This window comes from Lonchura striata, chromosome 11 (assembly GCF_046129695.1).
Source record: "Lonchura striata isolate bLonStr1 chromosome 11, bLonStr1.mat, whole genome shotgun sequence".
Taxonomy (NCBI): Eukaryota; Metazoa; Chordata; class Aves; order Passeriformes; family Estrildidae; genus Lonchura; species Lonchura striata.
In genome coordinates, this window is record NC_134613.1 from 5,696,083 (window position 1) to 5,715,242 (window position 19,160).

At 54.1% G+C, this 19,160-nt stretch overlaps 1 protein-coding gene across 1 annotated transcript; it reads left to right on the plus strand.

Annotated features, from left to right (window-relative positions):
• The first annotated feature begins 1,476 nt into the window (after positions 1-1,476).
• On the plus strand, positions 1,477-18,387 carry LOC144246968 (uncharacterized protein C15orf39-like). Its single transcript, XM_077785998.1, is given in 7 exon segments — positions 1,477-1,720; positions 6,176-6,412; positions 9,485-9,583; positions 14,566-14,625; positions 16,395-16,996; positions 16,999-17,944; positions 18,323-18,387. Coding segments are annotated over 6 exon segments (1,962 nt in total). The 5' UTR covers positions 1,477-1,720; positions 6,176-6,222.
• Positions 18,388-19,160: the final 773 nt, after the last annotated feature.

Below are 19,160 nucleotides of genomic sequence, written 5' to 3' on the forward strand. Positions count from 1 at the left end.
ACCAAGGCCCACCCAGAGACTGCCTTTTATCTGGATTCCCAGCGGGAGGATGTGGCTCCGTTCCAGCTGTTCCCAATTAACACACACACTCCTCTGCACTCTCCCAGGTGCAGCTGGAGGGGTCTCAGCTTCCCTCTGCTCCTCCTGCAGCACTCAGCAGCAGCAGGAGGGGCTGGGCCTGTCCCTCTGGGCAGGATGATCCCCAGACCCTGCTGCTGCTCCCCAAAACTCCCTGTTTGTGAGGTTGTGGCAGTGCTCACCTGCTGGGCTGCCCTGGCTGGGGCTGACAGAGGTGGATTGAAGCACTTGGCCTTTGGGATCAGGCAGGTTCTGTGCCTGGAGGGGGCTCACGAGGGGGAGTGACTCAGGGGCCCCACTGGGTCAGCCCAGGCTGCATCCCTGAGCACCCCAGACTCTCCTGCCCAGTTTCTGATGCTCAGACTCCCACCAGCACCCTCTTCCCAGGCTCTTAGCCGGCGTCTCGTTTTGAAAAGACATGAGCCTGCTGAGGAAGCCAGGGGCTCCCCTTGAAGTAGAGAATGTAAACCCCTTCTCTGGGAATTGTTATAATTTTGAAATTAAGGGGCTTTCAGGCAAAGATATAGGCGTAGAAATAGCAGTTCTTAATTAGAGAAGAAAAACAAAATAAAAAATGAAGTAATTCAAAACAACACTGACAAGACAGAGTCAGAACACGACCTGACGCCCTCCTCCTCCTCCCACTTCCTCCGCACAAGGCGGGCTGCCGGCCGAGCTGGGGCAGCGCCCCCCGTTCCCCCGTCCGCGCCGAGCCCCCAGCCGAGCCCGCAGCGATGCGCCGGGGGAGGCGCCGCGCCGCAGCCGCAGGTGAGTGCGGGCCCGGAGGGATGCGCGTCCCGCAGGAGCCGCGCTGGAGCGGAGGATGCGGGGGCAGCGCGGCGGGGCCACCCCCGGCCAGCGCCGCGCTCGCCTTGGGCTCCCTCGGCGGGTGCAAGCCCCGAGCAGGGCGGGACCCCTGCACGCCTCCCTCGGGATCGTCTGCTTCTCCTCGGGCCGTGCCAGCAAAAACGGGTTCCAGGCTCCGGATCCCGGGGTTTTACCCATTTATGGACACCTGGGATCCTGCGGCTGATTCGCAGCCCGAGCGCGCTCCAGCTCCTGCGAGAGGTTGATTCTGGGGGTCGCCGGAGTGTTGCCCGCACTGATGCGGTGGCCGCGGCTGTGCGGAGGGGACAGAAGGACAGAGGTGGCCACGGCCACCCAGCCCTGCCACATCCACAGCTCGTGTTCTGGCGGGGGCCTGCGAGTCCCAGCCGTGACCGTGGCCAGCGTGGGATGTGAGTGACATCGATGGGCCGGAATGGGATCGATGCCTTCTGGAGGGGTTTGAATCCTCCGAGTAGAAGGGGACGCAGCCCCGGAGCCCTTCTGGTGACTGCCCATGGCTCCCTGAAGTTGTGGGTTTTTTACATAAAAGTGAATATTCCTTGGCGGGAGGGGGGGTTTCGGCTTTAATCGCAGACAAGCCGTGGCTTGGTGCGTGCGTTCCAGAGGGATACTGCCTTAAAAAGCAGCTGGCTTGGTCCACGGGAAGGCTCCGGCTGGGCTTTTGCCCGCCTGGGAGGAGCTCGGGAGCTGCAGACTTGGTGGAAAAGGGACAAGAAGCGGAATGAGGGAGCGGCGACGGCGGACGCCTCTTGTTTGTTGCCCCAAATGACCGAAGCTGTGGGGAGCGATGCCGGTGAGCTCGTCCGAACCCGCCGGACGTGGGAATGGTGACCTCCTGGGGGGGATCCCAAAGCCCCGAGGCTGTGAAAGCAGGATTGAAGGGCCGGGGGAATCGTCTCCTTCCCGCTGGAGTCGGGGAGACCCCGGGACCCCCCGTGCCGCAGCACCTCGGGGGCTGGGGCTGCTGCCTGGCAGCGGGTCTGGGAGATTTTCTTGCTCGATTGCTGCGGTTGGCCGGGGGCTGGCGGCTGGTTTTGGCATCGCGTGGCGATGGAGGAGGCGGGAGGCTGCGGGGAGAGGCTCCGCTCCGGGCATCGCATCGCGGGGAGGAAATGCCGGCGAGCCCCGCTGACAGCGCACACGGGCGCATTGCTGGCAGCTGTCGGGGCAAAAAGAGATGTCTGAGTGTTCCCAGCGGCCTTGGCAGGCCGAGGAGCAGCGGGAGCCCTCCCGTGTCCTTTGGACACCCAAAAGGCGGCAGGCAAGGCTCCCGCGGGAGCTTCTCAGGGAGGTTTCGCTGCTGGGGGCGCGGGTTCCCTCTGCGCTTGGTTTTACTTTTACTCCTCCCGGCCAAACGGCCCCGTGTGGGAAAAGCCCTGAAAAGAGGGAAGAGGGAAAAAAGGAAAAGAAGGTTAAAGAAGAGCAATAACGGGCTGTGTTTATTCCACCCGCTGCTTTTCCCAGCTGTGGGGTTTTGGAATTCCTGGCTGCACGTGTTGGGGTTCTCGCAAGCATCTCCAGCGCTGATTCCCACGTGTCCCCCTCCTCCCCCGCTGGCTGGGATATTCCCAGGGGGAAAAGGCTGATGGTGACAGCCAAAGCAGAGCAGTTTCCTGGCGTGGTGCAGCTGTGGGGATGGCGCTGGTTGGGCAAAATGCCGCTGGATTTCATGGAGAGAGGGAGCTCCTCTCCCGAATTTGGTCAATGAGCTCAGCCCTATCAGACGTTCCCTGTGCCGGCTCCGGGCCTGCAGTGGGATCACTCGTCCTGCTCTGCCGCCCTCCTGCCCGAATTTAACTGGGAGCTGGGTGAAACAGAGCGACTGCATGGTGGCCGGTGGTGTCACCCGATCCCGAGGTGACGGCGGGGCCAGTGTCACAATCCCCCCACGGTGGGGAGTTGCAGATCCCCGGGGCTTCAGCGAAAGGGAAGAAGCAGCGGGGAAACTTCGGGACTCACAAGATGCTGGATTTCTGTCCCAGCTTGTCCACCCCCAACATTGCCACAGCTGGGAAGGGATCCCATGCCTGCATTCCCCAGGGAAATGGATTTAAACGCCAGCCTCCCTAGAGATCCCTTTTGGAAGGAAAATAACCCGGCCTGGGCTTTCTTCAAGCTTGCTTCCATTTGAAGGGAGCTGTTTTGCCTGGATCGAAGTGCTGGCAACCTTCACTGGTACTGCATGTCTTGGGAATGACCCCGGGGACTTATCCTGAGGATAAAACTGTGGGAACTGATGTGTGGGAGCTGCTTCCAAGGGTGCAGGCAGGGAGGGAAGCCCCGCGGCTCCCGTGGGGGTTTCCAGGGGATTCCAGGGAAGCAGTGTCCTTCCTGGGAAGTGATGAATTGCTGAAGCTGGCATGAGAAACCCACCGCGAGGGCTCAGTGAGGGGTGCAGCCTCAGTTGTGCTGTTTTGGGCAGGGCTGGGGAGCTCTGGTCCCCTCCTGGCAGAGCTGCAGCAGCACCAGGGGCTCGCTCCCTTATCTCCCCCACAAGTCTCCCCCCATATCTGCTGTGTTTCCCCTGCTGTTGATGTGGCTTTTATCTTATCTCCACGTGCTCTTCCTCCATTTCCTCCTTGGCTCCTCTGCTAACGCTGCCGCAAAAGGAGGAAAAAAACAGCCAGAACTGGAGAGATCCTCCTGCAGGGAGTCCATCCCTGGGCTTGGGGTTGCTGGGCCGTGCTGGGTGACAGGGGGTGACATTTGGCCATGCTGGGAGGGTGCTGAGTGATGCTCAGGTTTGTCCTGGCTGCCTGGGTGATGTACAGGATGCTCAGGTGATGCTGGGGGATCCTGGCTGATGCTCCAGTGCTGCTCCTGGGGCTCAGGTGATGGTCAGGTGTCTCAGTGGGATGCTCAGGAGACGCTGGGTGGTGCCAGGTGAGCTCAGGGAACACCTGGGGTTCTTGGGATGCAGGGCTGTGCTGGGACAGGCTGCCAGCTCCTCCTGCTGGCACCACCGCCTGTCCCTGCGGGCCAGCCCCACCCCACAGCAGCCCCAAATCCCCTGAGGAGAGGCTGAGCTGCTGCCTGGCCCGAAAAACCTCACTTTGCTTTACAAGGTGAAGCCGGGATGGGAATCTGGGGCACTCGGTGTCTGTGTCTGCTGGCTCCTCACCTGAGCTGACCCAGCTTTGCTCCCTGCTGCCTGCAGCAGAGGTTCTTTGAGCTCTGGAACCAAAGCAGCCAGAGCTGCCCTGGACTTTTCCAAGGAGAGGGATGGAGAAAAGCCCTGCCAGCCTCCCAGGACTCCCCCGCTGGCGGGGAGGGTGGCATCCTGTGGGAAGGGAGATCCCTGCACAATGAAAGCCCTCAGGACTGGCCACGCTGTGGGACGTGTACAGAAGACTGTGCACCTCCAATTAATGCACACACAGTTATTGGCCCTGAAGTGACATTCCCTGTGGAAATGGACTCGGATGTGCAGAGATTCCCTGTCCTGAGCCAAAGCCTGCCTGATGCACTGAAAATTCGTGCCAAGATTATCAGATATAATTATAGTTGTTTTATTGGTGTTTTCATCAGAAGTAACTTGTTTGGAGACCAAATATTAGTCAAACAAGTTTAACGCTTTGCTACTTTTGCTAAGTTTATTTTGTCTTTTTACTAGAAAAAAAAATGTGGGAAAAGCTTTTTATGTTACAGAAGTAAAACTGTGTTTCAACCAAACTTATCCTGGGAGTTTGTGCAAGGATTTATGTATATTTGGAACAAAAAAGAGATGCACTAACCTTCCATGTTCTGCCTCTGAAGGCTTGAAATCTATGATGATGAGGCTGCATTTGTCAGAGCTATTAATAGGAGAACTGGGCAATCTGAACAAAGTAATTGAACAAAATATCACAAGATCTTCTGTCCCATTATATTGAAAATCACCACCGTGGCAGATTTGGTGTGAGCAGCAGCAGAGGAGAACTGATGGAATGTTTGGGTCGGGGTGGTGCAAGAGGCTGGAATGTCAATGGTTAATGCCTCAAACAATGGAGCACTTGCAGGGACTGCCCAGGTGCACAGGGCACACCCCCATGGGGCTGCAGTTACCTGTTGGACAAGATAAGGGCAGAGGCTGATAAGAGACAAATCCTGCCCAGTGCCACGGTGCTTTTTGGTGCTGCCAGTGTCCCTGCTCTTGTGGCTCAGCTGCTGAAACTCCCCTTCCCGGGACATTCAGGGTTAGCCTGCAGATCTTCATCCCCTCTGCTGGGCCATCATTGGCCTCTCAAGTGCACCTACACTTCCAAGTGTCACAGGCAAACAAACACACCGAGGTGACATCATCCAGAGTAAAACTCCCTGCCCCAGGAGAGGTACCTGGACGTTTCCACCAAGACTGAGCATTTTATCAACCCGTGGAATTTCGTGTTTCCGGCGCTTCCCTAACCCCAGACAGATCATCACAGTGGAATTGGAACATCCCAGTCTATTTGGAAGATCCATGGGTGGTGGGATCCTTCTGCTCTTACCCTTTCCTTCCCCTACTTTTCCTTTAGGCATTTTTGAAATGTTATTTTTATGCTGTTATATTGCCATATTACAGTAGACAATAACCAAAAGAGCTTCACTGCAAGCCAATTGTTCTAAAACAAACCTGTAATTTTATACATATATTTATAAACCCCAGTTATTCAGCATTGTTTCACTCTTATCAGCCCCCAGAGATCCATTAACAAGAGCCTGGGTTATGCTTGTCAAAAATAGTTCAGAAACTGTTGTAAAATAGTTGATAAATGTAAAGGATGTGCTGTTAGTTTGGTTATTGTAAAAGGGGTTAAAAGGGTAGTTATAAGAAACTTGACCTAAGTAAAGTGCACCACCCCCTCCAGCGAAAGGAGCCAGCCGGGACAGAACTGTAATGGGCCAATCCAGAGCCTTGAATCTTCATGCAAATAAAGGATCCAAACAGAAACCAATGCAAAGGGACAAAAAACAGGATAGAAAGGAGTATCTGGCTCAGTGAGTCTGTGCTGCTTCACCTGGAACACGGGGACATCACTGCTCAAGGAGACCCAGCGCCGGCACTGCAGCTTCCTCGTCAGGAACGCTCCTGCTTGAGCCATGGGCCTCCTTGCTTTAGGCCTTTCTTTTTTATAACAAATATTAAAATCGCTTTTAGTACTGGGAGTGTGCCCATTTTTAACAATGCTCACCTTGTGGTGGGCTTGTAACCCCCTGTCACCCTGTGCCACCACAGGCTGCTGGCTCTGGGGACTTGCTCTGCTCATGGCTTGTTCTCTCTCTTTTGCAGGAAGGCCAGCTCAGCTCTCCTGTGGGGACACTGGCACCAACCTATAAATGGCCTCAAAACGGTGCTCACAGCCTGCAGACCCTGTGATTCTCAAGAAGCTGCCTCGTCTGGAGCCTGCCACCGGCTTCCTGCCCAGGCAAATCCCAGGCACATGCAGCCCTGTGCCCCACCCTGGCTCTGCAAGCCATTTCAGCTACAAGGGCTCCTACTTTGCCTGCCCACTGCATAGCCCCAAGGGCCCTGAGCAGCCCCCAGCTGGCTGAAGCCCCACGCCTGCCTACCTCTACTACGGCCCCAGTGCCCTGAGCCAGCCCGTGCCAGCTGAGGGGACACTGCTGAGCTTCCTGCCGTACCCACCAGAGAGCCTTGACACCAGGCTGCAGCCCCCGGGCAGCCACAAGGGCAAGGGCAGCCTGATAAGAACAGGCCAGCCCCCCAGCATCCCATTCCTGGAAGCAAGTTATCCTTCTGCCCAGAGCCAGAAGAAGGTGCCAGAGGCCCCAGCCTCAGCCTGGACCCCTGGCCCAAGCTCCAGCTGCCTGACAGCAGCCCAGTGATGCAGGAGAGGTCAGCAATGTGCTACCCACCTCACCCTTACCCGCTGTCACCCCACAGAGCTGGCCCCCTCCATCACCCCCCAGCTCCCAGTGCGGGGGAGCCCAGTGCCCTGCCCAGCTTTGGCTACGTGGCAAGCAGGGAGCCCTTTCCCGGCACCTGCCTCCAGCCCCAAGATCCCAGCAGTTTTTTTCCCAGCCCCTTGGAGCCCTACGTGCCGAGGACAGCGGGTGCCAGGCTGGGGGCAGCGCTGAGGGATGCTGAGGCACCCAGGGATGCCAAGCTGCCCAGGAACACCGGGTACCCAGGGTTTGCCGTCAGCCCGGGCGATGCATCCGCGTTCCAGGCCTCCTTTCCCGGCACGGAGCCGGGCTGTGAGCAGCACGGGGCAGACAGTCCGCAGTGGCGAGCAGCACCGAGGCACAGCAGCGCTTTCCAGCCTGTCTGCACCCCAGAGAGGATTTCTGGGGGCTCCGGTGGGCTGGCTGAGACACTTCCCGAGAGAGGAGGGAGCTGGGAGAAACCCAGGCCTGGGGACACCCCTGTGTCACTTGGGTGTTGGAGACAGGAATGCGACAAGCACACACCGTGCTCTCACAGGAACAGCCAAGGTTTATTGTCTGACAGGTCTTTTTATTGGGGTTTCAAATCCCCTGCTCATGCAAATGTGTTTGCCTAAAGATCTGAACTCTGCCCGGCTCACTGGCCAAGGGTAGGAGTGCATCCATGACCAAAGGGATTGGCTGAGATCCCTGTGCAGCTCTAGCTGGTCTATAGCTGCACAGATCATTTGGCATAACAGACACCACCTCGACCAGCCCAGCTCATTAGGCAGTCGAAGTGATCAAATCCCCAGGTATGAGAATGATGGGCTGGATTCCAGCTCAAACAAGGGACAATCCCTTTGAACCATGAGAGCACCGGGATTTCTGGCAGTGAGCTGGGCAGAGTTATGACCTTTATTTGATTGTGTCTGTAAGAATAGGAAATTCAAGGCCCCTATGAAAGGGGTGCACTTCAATAGATGTTGGCTGTTGCTGCATGAACCTCGGTGTCTGTATGTCGCAGGTTGTGGGAAGGGATCACGCTCCAGCACGGTGTGGGTGGAGGGAGGCAGAGATCTCTGAAGCTTGCTCTTGGGGAAAGAGATTTATTGGGGATGCAGGAAGGACTGAGCCTCGTGCTCTCAGGCGTAGCACGTGGCCGGGCTTAAGAGGACGGGGGAGGGGAGAGACAAACGGAGGGTTTAGGAGAGGGGAAGCCCCAGGGGGGGAGGAAGTCCAAGAGAGGGGAGAGGTTCCAAGAGGGGGAAGGGTCCAAGAGACCACATGGCCCCTCGGAGTTCCCTTATCAGGAGCTCCCAGGTGGGCCAGGACAAAGCATGGGCCAATGGGGTTACAGACACTGATGTTTTAGGGGCAGGTATAGAGGTGTGGGATGAGCCACAATCTTTTGGGGGGTGGGATGGAACAGTCCATTTCACTCCAGGATTCATCCAAGGGCAGAAGTGACATCTGGCTAGCTGAGAGAACAATCATATCTATTTATCCTCTGCAACAGCATTCCTGTCTCCACCATCAGCAAGCCCCTTGTTTGAACTTCAATCTAACCCATCATTACTGTGCTTGAGGAATTGTTTCCTTGCTTCTTCTAACTAGCTAGGCTGGTCGAGTTGGTGTCTGTTAGGCCAAATTATCTGTGCAGCTATAGACCAGCTGTAGCTGTCACAGTTCCCTCTTTCTGTTCTAAAAAATGCAAGGTGTTCCCTGTCGTGCCTCTGCAAGGGCCCTTTGCAAACAGGATGACAGGACAGCATGGTGACACAGATGATTCTGCTCAGCTCAACAAGCCTAGCCTCTCTCAGCCAGTGATGTGTCCTCTACATCATTGACGTTGTAGCATTCATTCCCAGGAGCTGTCAGGTGGGATCACCAACAACACAAGTTTTCAAATTGGCATGCTGCAGGCTTCTAACTTGGAGGTTACAAGCTTATAACTGAACTCTATGGGCTGGAAACATTTTAAACTTTAGAACAGTGAGAAGGTAACATGGCAAACTACTTGTCAGATTCAGGTTTTGAGTCATACTCTTAAATAGATAAATTGCTCAAGATCTCATATTATAAAATCATTGTGTCACTTGAATAGGTAAAATCCTTAAACTGTCACTTCAAAAGGTTCCATATCTCCATTTAAAAGGTGTAGAAGTTGTTACAATCACTGGTCCATGATATGTGCTGAGGGACCATCAGGAGGGGGTTGTCTCTGGTCCCAAGCAGGACGCAGGGCAGGGGGGACACATCTGGCTGGTGTCCACCTTGTTCTGGTGTCTGTGGACATGCAGCGTACCCACATCCCCTTGTGATGAGGTCCCATGGACCTTCCCACTTCCTTGTGAGCATGTCTTCTCATGGTTTATGTGACGAGTGTAATGATGGGAAATGTTTTAAGATTATTGGGTTTGGGGATTGTTCTGGTGCTGTTAAGTGATTCAGTGTGTAAACAGCTTTTGCTATTCTGCTCTGTGTGGTATTTTCACTTCCATGAGCTGACCTGCACCATGGAACTTCCTTTGCACTGTGCAATTTTTCAGTCCAAGAGTCCTTACTCTCTGGAGCCATCAGGACAATGGATTTAAAGCATCTTCTTCATGATTAGATGTCATGGCGGGTGGAGGTGGCAGAGTGCTGTGACCTTCCCAGAGAAGTGTCTTTAAAAAGCGTCCTGGGTGCACAGACACCATCTGTTCAATAGCTGGTTCAGTGTTTAGGGGTAAGGCCTCCGGATCGCTCAAGTGTTGTTTTAAGTCTACCTACAAACTTTATGAAGGTTTTGTCTACGCCTTGCTCAATGGTAAAGCTTTGTGATAGGATTGTGCCATTGGGAGTGAGGAGCAGAGATGCTCTGGCTGCTGTGGCAAAGTCATGTATTGCAGATTCTGATGCCGTTGAGGCAGGACAGTACAAAAGAACTCCAGTTCAGGAGGCTAGAGAGTAAAACTCTGATTTATTTCAAATACATCGCTCTTTTATAGAGAGCATCGTCCAGACCAATTCCATTGGCCCCAGAATAAAAATATCTCACTCCATTGCTGTGCAGTGAATGACGCTTAGTGGCAGAACTTATCTATAAACAATGTGAACAACAAGAGAGATAAAGAATAATTTACATTCTTTCCCAAATGTTTTGCAGGCTCCTGACTGGTTAGAAACCCTCCATTTTCTCTCTGACTGAACTGAGAATATCCACAGGTTTCTGGTAAATTTTGGGCTTGATCTGCTGGTTTTTGGGAGTCACCTTCTCATGCCATTTGTTCAATTGTTAAGTATGGTCAGTTGGCATCCTTGGAACAAATGTCTGATAGTGTTTTAAGGTGTTTTTTCCACAGCATACACTTAGCTGGGGAGAGGAGGTAATTAATGATATTCTTAATGTCATTCGGGACCAATGTGTGGGCGGAGAAGGTGGCTTCAAGCAGATTTTTGAAAAAAAATCACTTTTTTGAAAAAGTGTGATGCCCGGCCATGTTCCTTGGCTCCCAAGAGCTGGGTGTTGTTTGCCTTCTCCCCATTTACGTATAACTGGAAAAGCCAAGATTTTATTCACTAGATCCCAATCTCCTTCCTGAGGGGTCTCCCATTGGGTTTTGGCCCAGCGATCGTTGGACTCAGAATTGGAGTGTGAGGAGGCACTGCTGTAATCCTCCAAGGAGGATGGAGGGCACTGTATTAGAGTGTGGGGCTGTTTTGGGCTGACCGTGTTTGGCAGACGGTGAAGGGCAGTGGCTTTCTTCTGGTCGCTCTCATTGTGGTTCCTGGTCCTCATGTTATGGCCAGAATGGGGCTGGCCAACGGGGGGAGGACTAACAACGGAAGAGGAAGATACTGAAGGAGAGGTGAAGTCCATGGCAGGAAGGGAATTTCTGGTGGAAGGGAGGGTCCTGATGCGGTTACATCCATTGATGTGGGGGGAAGGGAGGAGCTGAGTGCAATGGAGGGCACAGAAAAAGGCAGAGGAGAAGCGGGAAAGTGGACATTTTGAGACACAAAGGCCGGAAAACGTGGAAGAGGAGACAAAACGTCCGGTCTGGCCACTTTGCTGCTGTCTGTTTGTGGGATAACAGCAGCACGGGGAGATGGAACAGGGTGTGTGGGCATAGGGAGAAGGCTGAGGGGAAGATCCAAGGCATCATGGCCAGTGCCTTCCTGGCAAGGAGATCTGAAGGTGTCAGGGAGATGATAGCAACCCTGTGCTGGGTAGTGACATTCGCTTGCCAATCTCCCCTCTGAAGGAAAAAAGGGTTTAGGGGCTTGGGGAGAGGATGAAGTGGGAGAGGTTTCAAACTGGGGACCCAAGACTTCTCCCAAATCATTCCCCATTTTTTGCCTTGATTTAACAACAATGTGAAACAAAGGGTAAAACTTCCCAAAACTAATTAGAAAAAACAGAGTCATGTTTAAAGTTATAAATCTCTTAAGAATTCCCTTAGAAAACATAAATATCCCCACTTCAAGCCCCACAACTTGGAGATAAATGTCCCTTTGAGGAGGGCTAAGTTTGGAATTGGCTAAGATGGTTGTCCATCCTCAGGCTTCTCTCCCATGCCCAGCAGTAAAAAGGGAAGAAAAAAAGTGAAAAATATTACCCTAACATATATCTGAAACTCACTGTTTTTCTTCTGCTCAAACAAAACCTGCTGTGTGGGTGGTCGCTCATTGACCAGCCTCCGGTTCTCTTTCTGGTTTCTCTGGAGGATCCCGGTTGCCCTTCGGATAACACTCCCTAGAATGTGAGTGGTTCTCCTCAGAGAAGCGGCTGTCCCGAAGGCGGCTTGTGTCCAGCAGCACAGGCCATTGGAGAGGCTTCTCCAGGCAGCCCCTAAGTGGGGGTCCCTGTTTGGGCACCACTTCTCGTGGCAGGCAGAGGTGGCAGAGTGCTGCGACCTTCCCAGAGAAGCGACTTTAAAAAGCACCCTGGGTGCACAGACACGTCTCGCTCTCACTGGGAGATTTCAGCTCTTTTTTGATTTCAGCCATGACCAACATGGAAGGAAAAGATGGAGCATTCCTATGGGGTTCCACAGAGGTCTTTATTGATCTCCTACCTCAAAGGGATCCAGGGATGGAGAAATCTCCCAGGCAGTGAGAGCTGGGGTTTATCGAGGGACAGTGAGGAGCGGGGCAGAACATCAGAACAAATGAGATGAGGGCACAGGGGTGGAACAAAGGGGAAGGGTCAATGGGATACACAGAATCAAGACACGACAACCAAGCATTCTGGGGAGAGCATTTTTCCTCGCCATGGCCAGGAGGTTGTTGCTTAAGATGTGTCTCTCCAGAGGAGTGTGGTAAGCTTCTCCTCAGCCAGCTTACCAGCCTGCACAATTAAACATGTGAAGGAAAACATCTTGAAGTTTCAGTAATTTACTATACAAAAACCTACAATGATCTAATGCAAAGATTAGCTTCCAAGTGTAACAAATAAATCTGCTTGAATTAAATGTTAAGGGGAAAGGAAATACAGATTGATTTATGTTCTCCAAAAGGAAGGTGTTGGAATGCCCTTTGGTAATGGAATTTCCTCTACCTGCAAACATTTCTGCACAAAAGTCTTTAAGCGTGACAAACAGCCCATCTGCCCAGAACCGGACACAGCTTCAATTCTTGGGATATAGGATTTCTGGATAAAGAGCATTGTTTTCCAGAACTGAATCCCATACTGCTTCATCAGAGCGTTGCCACACACTTCCAGGAAATCCAGGAGCAGCATAGCTGTCACATCTGCCAGAGGCTCCAGATTCAACATCTGCGCCAGCCAGCGCCATCCATAGCTCAGACCGTGAGGATGAGCCCCTTGTTTGTTTCCGTAAGGCCACCGGAGCTGAATGATGGCAGCATAGAGACGAATCATTCCTGACATCCTTTTGAGAAAATGATCTTGTTCTTCCACTGTAGAATCATGAACTTCATATCCAAGCAGCCTCTGATACTCTTCCACAGAAGTCCCTTCTTTCCGAGTAGGGTAAAAGGGCACAGAATATGGGCACTTCTTGTGCAGGTGAGCTAAAAAGATGTCTCCAACTCGAGGGTGTAATTCCCAGATTCCTGAGAGCACCACAGCAATTGGGAAAGCTGAATCGTGGTGAAAAGCTACTTCTCCTTCCCCATGTCTCACAAACTTCTCTGCAAGTTTGTAAGAAACAAAGTCCAGCCCCTGTGGATGCTGAGTCACCAACACCATTTGGCCTTCAGAGTGAACAGGCTTCCCAGAGAGCAGGTTATTGATCTTATCAAACACCTCTCTCAGCTTAGAGCCTGATATGCTGGAGATCTGGCTCACAGGGATTGTAGCTGCTTTCTGCAAGTTTGTTTTTATCTTCTTCACCTCAGCGTTGCCTTTGCAGTTTCCAATTTCACTGAAAGCAGCAACACATTGCTCAGCAGCATCCTGAAGCTGCAGGTACCACTGCATGATACTTTCTTCTGTTTTAACTTGAAGGCCTTCCTTCTGCTGCTCTCCCCACGACTGCTGTGCAGGGGCAGAAGTCCGAGTCTTCATCTTCTCTTTTTTCTCTAACTCTTTCTGCTTTTGTTTATTTTCCTCTTCATCTTTCCTCTTTCTTTCTTCAAGAGCTGCAGTGATTTCCTGCTGCATGCTGGATATCAGCCCTCGCATCTCCTGCAGGGCTCGTTCAGTGCTGGCCACATCTGCTTGAGTAGGGAACCCTCTCTCGCTTGTGGTGCGGATGAGCCCCGACACCAGTCCACAGATCTGGTTGCCACGAGTGCTGTATGCAGACAGATCGATTCTGGGCAAGTCTTTGTGCCTGTAATTGGGATCAGCCTGCTGGTTCAGCTGCAGCAGTTCCTCCTGGATGGAATAAAGGCGACACAGTCTCTCCTGGCCCTCTTTCTTGTGCAAACGTTCCAGCTCTTCCTGGCGTTGCCTCTGCTGCTCTGCCTCACGGAATTTTAGGTTCAATATCTTTGCTCTGTGTCGGTGCTCTTCCTTCAACTTCTCTTGCTGCCTCTGAGCCTCCTTTGAGCTCTTCTCCATTACTTCTTGCAACTCTTGGAATTCCTGATGCCGCTTTAGCTCCCTCAGTTCATCAAAGCGCTTCAGGTGCTCAGTGGCCTGGGCATGGGCTGCCCTCACCATCTTCTCCAGCTCCTCCTGCCGCCGTCTCAGCCTCTCCCTTGCTTTCAGCCTGTGCATCTCTTCATACATCCGAATGCAGCCTTCCACTTTTGCAACTGTAGATGACACACCTGCTGGAGTAACTTCCTGATTTATTTCCAGAAGACTAAGGTGATCATTTTCCTTCTGCCACATGGTCACAGGATTTGGCAGGGCTGTCGGCAAAGTGGTGATAGTGACGCTATTTTGTGGCTCCGTTGAGGGGTGATGGTTCTGGTTCTCTCTCGTGTCCTTTCCTGATATACAATCCAAAGCAAACTTCTCCGACAGCCGCAGTGCAGTATCAACAGCGACTGCTGAGGGATTCCCCGATCTGCTGTTTCTTCCAGGAATTTCTGGTGATGTATTTCCCGGGCTTGCCCCTGAGTTGCAGCAATGGCTGGACCTGCCCTTGGCAGCCCGGGCAGAAGGTGTAGTCCCAGAGCCGGACCAGGGGGCTCTGGGAGGAGGCAGTACTGGCATGCGTGCTGCAGTGGGGCGTGTGGGTGTCTCTGCTGCATGCTGTTGGAATGGCTGCACAGGCACGACTGGAACAGCTGTGAGGTGTTTTGCCTCTGCGAGAGCCGGGCGCCCCTGCAGTGCAGCAGTAGAGGCAGCATAGGTGGGCTCCATCACAGAGTGCTCGTTTGTCATTGCAGCCCGGCCAGGCTCGGTGGCCAGCAGCCCTCTGCAGCAGCCATGTGCCCCGCTGCAGGCAGGTATCTTGCGGGGGCCAAGCGTTGCCTGGCAGCAGGCAGATGCAGCTCTACAGCAGCTTGCCATTTCGTGGCGGGCGGTCGTGGTCTCAGAGGCCTTGGCGAAGACAGCAGGGCACAGAGAAAAGGCAGGGCAGCCTGTTGTGGCTCCAAGTGCTGGCACAGCAGGACCCAGAGAAGAGGCAGGAGCCAGGGTGGCTGCAGGATGCCCGTTTAACTCGGCTCGGGAGCGTGGGGTGTCTCCACCACTTTGTCCAGTGACAGGGAGCTCTACTGGCATCACGTTCCTGTGTGGGCTGGCTCCACGGCTCTGTGCAATGGTGAGATGATTGGGTGGCACATCGTCCCTGCCCGGGCCAATGGTGTGGTCCAGGGCAGCCACAGAGCACTCTGTGGACAGGTCACTCTCTCCCAGGGAGATTCCATGGCTCCACACAGGGAATGCTTTGCCCGTTCTCCTCCCCTGCTCGCCCAGTGCCATCCCCTCCAGCATCCTCGTGTCTCTCTCACTCTCTAACTGATTTATCAGGTCCAGGATGAGCCTCCAGGGTTTGACAACATTGATGGCAGTTTCATCAGCTCTGGCAGCTGCTGCAAGTATAGATCTGCCAGCCCGATCCCATGTTTTTAAGTCCAAGGCAGCCCCTTCGGACACATCCAGTCCGTGGCCTCCACACCACTTTATTAAGGCTAGTAAAGCCTGTTTATCATGTTTAATCCCTCTTCTTGTTAAAATAAGAGTCCATACCTGCAGTGTAGGGTCTTCTGGCACTGATGCCCATGCTCCCATTTCTCCTAGCAGTGTCTGTAATTCACAAAGGTGTTTGGATGCACGTGACTTTCCCTGCTGTCCCGTGCTGCACTCTCCAATGCCAGCAGAGCACTTCGCTGTCTGCAGTGTTCTGTTGAAGATCCTGAAGAAGGGTGTAGTTATCCTTGGAAGGTCCAGCAGTGAAGTAGAAGGGTCTGGTCTTCCTCTGGGAATCCAGTGGAAAAGGCTGCCTGTGGCGTTGAAAAGTCACAGATTATATCCAGGTAGGAATGCTTGGCTCCTCCCCAGGGTGGAGCATCTCACAATGGGATGATGTAATCTTATCAGTCCTGCAGTGACACTCAATGGCCAATTAACAGAAGATATCTCCCCAAGGGAGGGTGAGTCATGGAAGAGATAAAGAACACTGCCCCACCTGGTTTTAACAGATGGTGACAGAATACCATAGAATGCTTTTGGTGACATCTTCCATTGCAATCTAGGAAAAGGTCTCTGCTGCCCACGGCTTTCTCTACTGCCAGAAGCTCTTTCCACTGCCTGCAGCTTTTCTCAGCCCACCCAGCTGCCTGGCAGCAACCTCTGTTCCCAAATCGCCCCACAATACCACGGCAGCTTGTTTTCCTCACACAGGGCTCCAAATGTCTCTGGTGTATTCGAGACAGGAATGCAAGAAGCACGCACCGTGCTTCTGCAGCAACAGCCAAGGTTTATTTTCTGAAAGGTCTTTTTATAGGGGTTTCAAATCTCCTGCTCATACAAACGAGATTGACTGAAGATTTTAAATCCACCCAGCTGACTGGCCAATGATAGAAGTGCATCCATGATTCAACGCGATTGAGTGAGATCCCTTGTTTGAATGTAAGGCCAAACTATCATTAGTACACTTGGGGACTTGTTGACTTCTACCTTCTGATGAGCTGGGCTGGTCGAGTTGGTGTCTGTTAGGCCAAATAATCTGTGCAGCTTTAGAGCAGCTGTAGTTGTCACACCCTGTACCCAGGGAGGAGGAAGAGCAGCCCGGCCCCTCAGGACACCCCCCATGGGGGACCAGGGGAAGGAAATGCCTGCAAGGTCAAGGATCCAGCCAAGGAGCTCCTCCGCCCTTCTCTGTCCGTGACCCCCGTCAAAGAGCTGGAAGAGCTGAGGGACACCAAGGCTTTGTCATCCTCCCCACCAATGCCTGTGATCCACAATGTCTTCAGCCTGGCACCCTACCAGGAGTATCTGGAGAGGGCCAAGGTCACAGACCCCATTCTGTTCTGCAGGAACCATCTGTGGGAGGACTCCTCACCCCAAAACACGGGTGGCAGCCAGGAGCCTGCTGCCCTCAGAGACGTCTCAGTGGTGTCCAGCCTGAGGTCAGGCAGTGATGCAGTGCAGAGCCAAGAGGAAAGTTGTTACGGGAGCATCCCTAAAAAGCCAAAGGCTGAGGCCCAAGAGCTGGAGTCTCAGGAGGGCAGCCCTGACAGGGTGGGCACTGAGGAGCCACCCCCTAAGGAAATGGTGCTGGACCTTAGCTTCAAGAAGAGACTGGTGGAAGCTGGGGACACCCAGAGAGTCCCTGGCTGTGCGGAGGGGATAAGGAGGAGAAAGAGGCTGCAGGAGGGAAGGTGGGGTTGGCAGAGGGTGCACAGCTACGGGGGCCTGAGGTGGATTCTGGGGACAAGAGCAGCTTCCAGAGCTCAGCCAACTTCATGTTCCAAAAATACAAGCTGCTGCCCTCCCTCCCAGCCAGCACTGAGCCCACCCAGCAGGATGGCAGCTCTCAAGCCCCCCAGCCCAGCCCCCCCAGCAGCACCCCCACACCAGCTCACCCAGCCTCCTCTCCATCCAGCACCCCCCTGTTCCCACAGCCTGGCCCCCAGCTCAGCATCATCCTGGCCCCAAACCCTCCCCAGATCCTGCTTCCCAATGCCCCCTCCACTCCGGTGGAGGAGAAGGTGGTGGTGGTCCAGAATGTTGGTGTTCTCCCCTCACGGACCCCCTCGGGGCACTACTTCACCTCCCTGCACACCTTGCTCTGTGACACGATTTCAGGCTCAGTGTCCCGCTCCTCCCCGGAGCTCCTGCAGGAGTGGCTGAAGAAAGCTGAGCGGGCAGAAGAGCTGGGAGAGATGCCCAAATCCCTGCCCCGCCCCAAGAACGGCTCCAAGGCTCCCAGTCCTCAGAAGCCCAGCAACGGCAAGGAGATCTGGCTGGCTTTCCAGGACGTGGCCAGGCTCCTCACCGACCTGCTCTCCCAGCTGAGGACCTTCATGTCCACTTGCCCTTTCCCCCACGTCGTCCGGGCAGGAGCCATCTTCATCCCCATCCACGTGGTGAAGGAGAAGCTCTTCCCAACGCTGCCCGGGAGCTTCGTGGACCAAGTGCTGCAGAAGCACAAGGTGGAGCTGCGTCCCACCACCCTCTCGGAGGAGAGGCACCTGAGGGACCTGGAGCTGAAGAGCTGCACCTCCCGCATGCTGAAGCTCCTGGCCATCAAGTGGCTTCCTGAAATCTACCCTGACCTGCTCAACCTGCACTGGCACAACTCCATCCGGCAGCGGCTCGGTAGGTAGCCCTGCATCTCCTGGGGATGGGTCCCTGGGGCTCTCCCAGGGATGTTCCAGCTGCACTTGCCCTCCAGGTGCTGCTGCTGCTGCTGCTGGGGAGCAGCCAAAGGTGCCTCAGCATCCCTGTCCTCCCGAGGGTTCTGCCCAGCTTTTCCTCTGTGGGCTGTGGAGGGGGCAAGTTTCAGCTGAAAGGGAGAAAACTCATCCTGGGGGTATTGAGGAGGTTTCAGACAGTTCCAGACCACTTCTGCCCATCCACGGGAGCAGTTGCAGACGGCACCTCCCAACACCTGGGAAACCGCCCGCGGATTTGGGAACCGTTGCTGCAGTGGTGTCTAAAGGACGGCGGTGGGTGAGTCTTGGTACTGGGGGGCAGGGGCCCGGCCAGGAGACATTGGCTCTCGTGTGCCCACGGAGGGACACGCCAGCACGCAGGCGTGACGGGAGTTTCCGTCGTAGCTTTAGAACTTTGGGGTTTGCTGCAGTAACTGGTTGAGATTTTGCTGTGAAGCCAGCCATGGGTGTTACGCTGACTACACAGCAGAAAGAGATTTATAAACAAGTTCAGGAACCCCTGCAGAGTGCAGGTGTCAAATTTCCTAAGAGCCTTGTGAAAGAGTTTGTCAGATGGTTATCAGTAAGTTTTCTGGAGGTAACAGAGCAAGTAGTGAGAGAAAGACAATTTTGGAAGAGTGTGGGTGCAGTGCTGAGTGAAAGGACAAAGGCAGGAGATCCCTCAGTGGAAGAAGGTTTTATGAGAATGTTTTTGTTTGTTTACGATGTTGTGAAAGAGAGTGCAGACACTCAGGGCGCCCTGGGAGCAGAAAAGAGCCCTGTCGCGTCCCCTGTGTCCCCCCGCGCCCCCTGCGGTGAGAAAACTAACCGTGCAGATGTAGATTTAGTTTCTAACCCTTCTCCATCTCCTGCTTTCACTCCCGCAGCTGAAAATCCATGCTTTGCACTCCCCATCCCCCCTGTGCAGCTCCCAAAACATGGGGGCGGCCACGCGATTTTCCCTTCTCTATCCCAGAATTCCCTGCTCCCTCTGCCAGCCCAGAACACACCTCCAGCCCTCGCATCCTCCCTTTGCCTGTCCCCAGCCCCGACCCCGCCTCCCTTGCAGCGGTCCAGCCCCTGGTCCAGCCCTCAGCTCCTCCTCTCGCAGTTGCATCACCACCCTCTGTCCCTGCCCCGCTCCACGCAGCCCCGCCGGC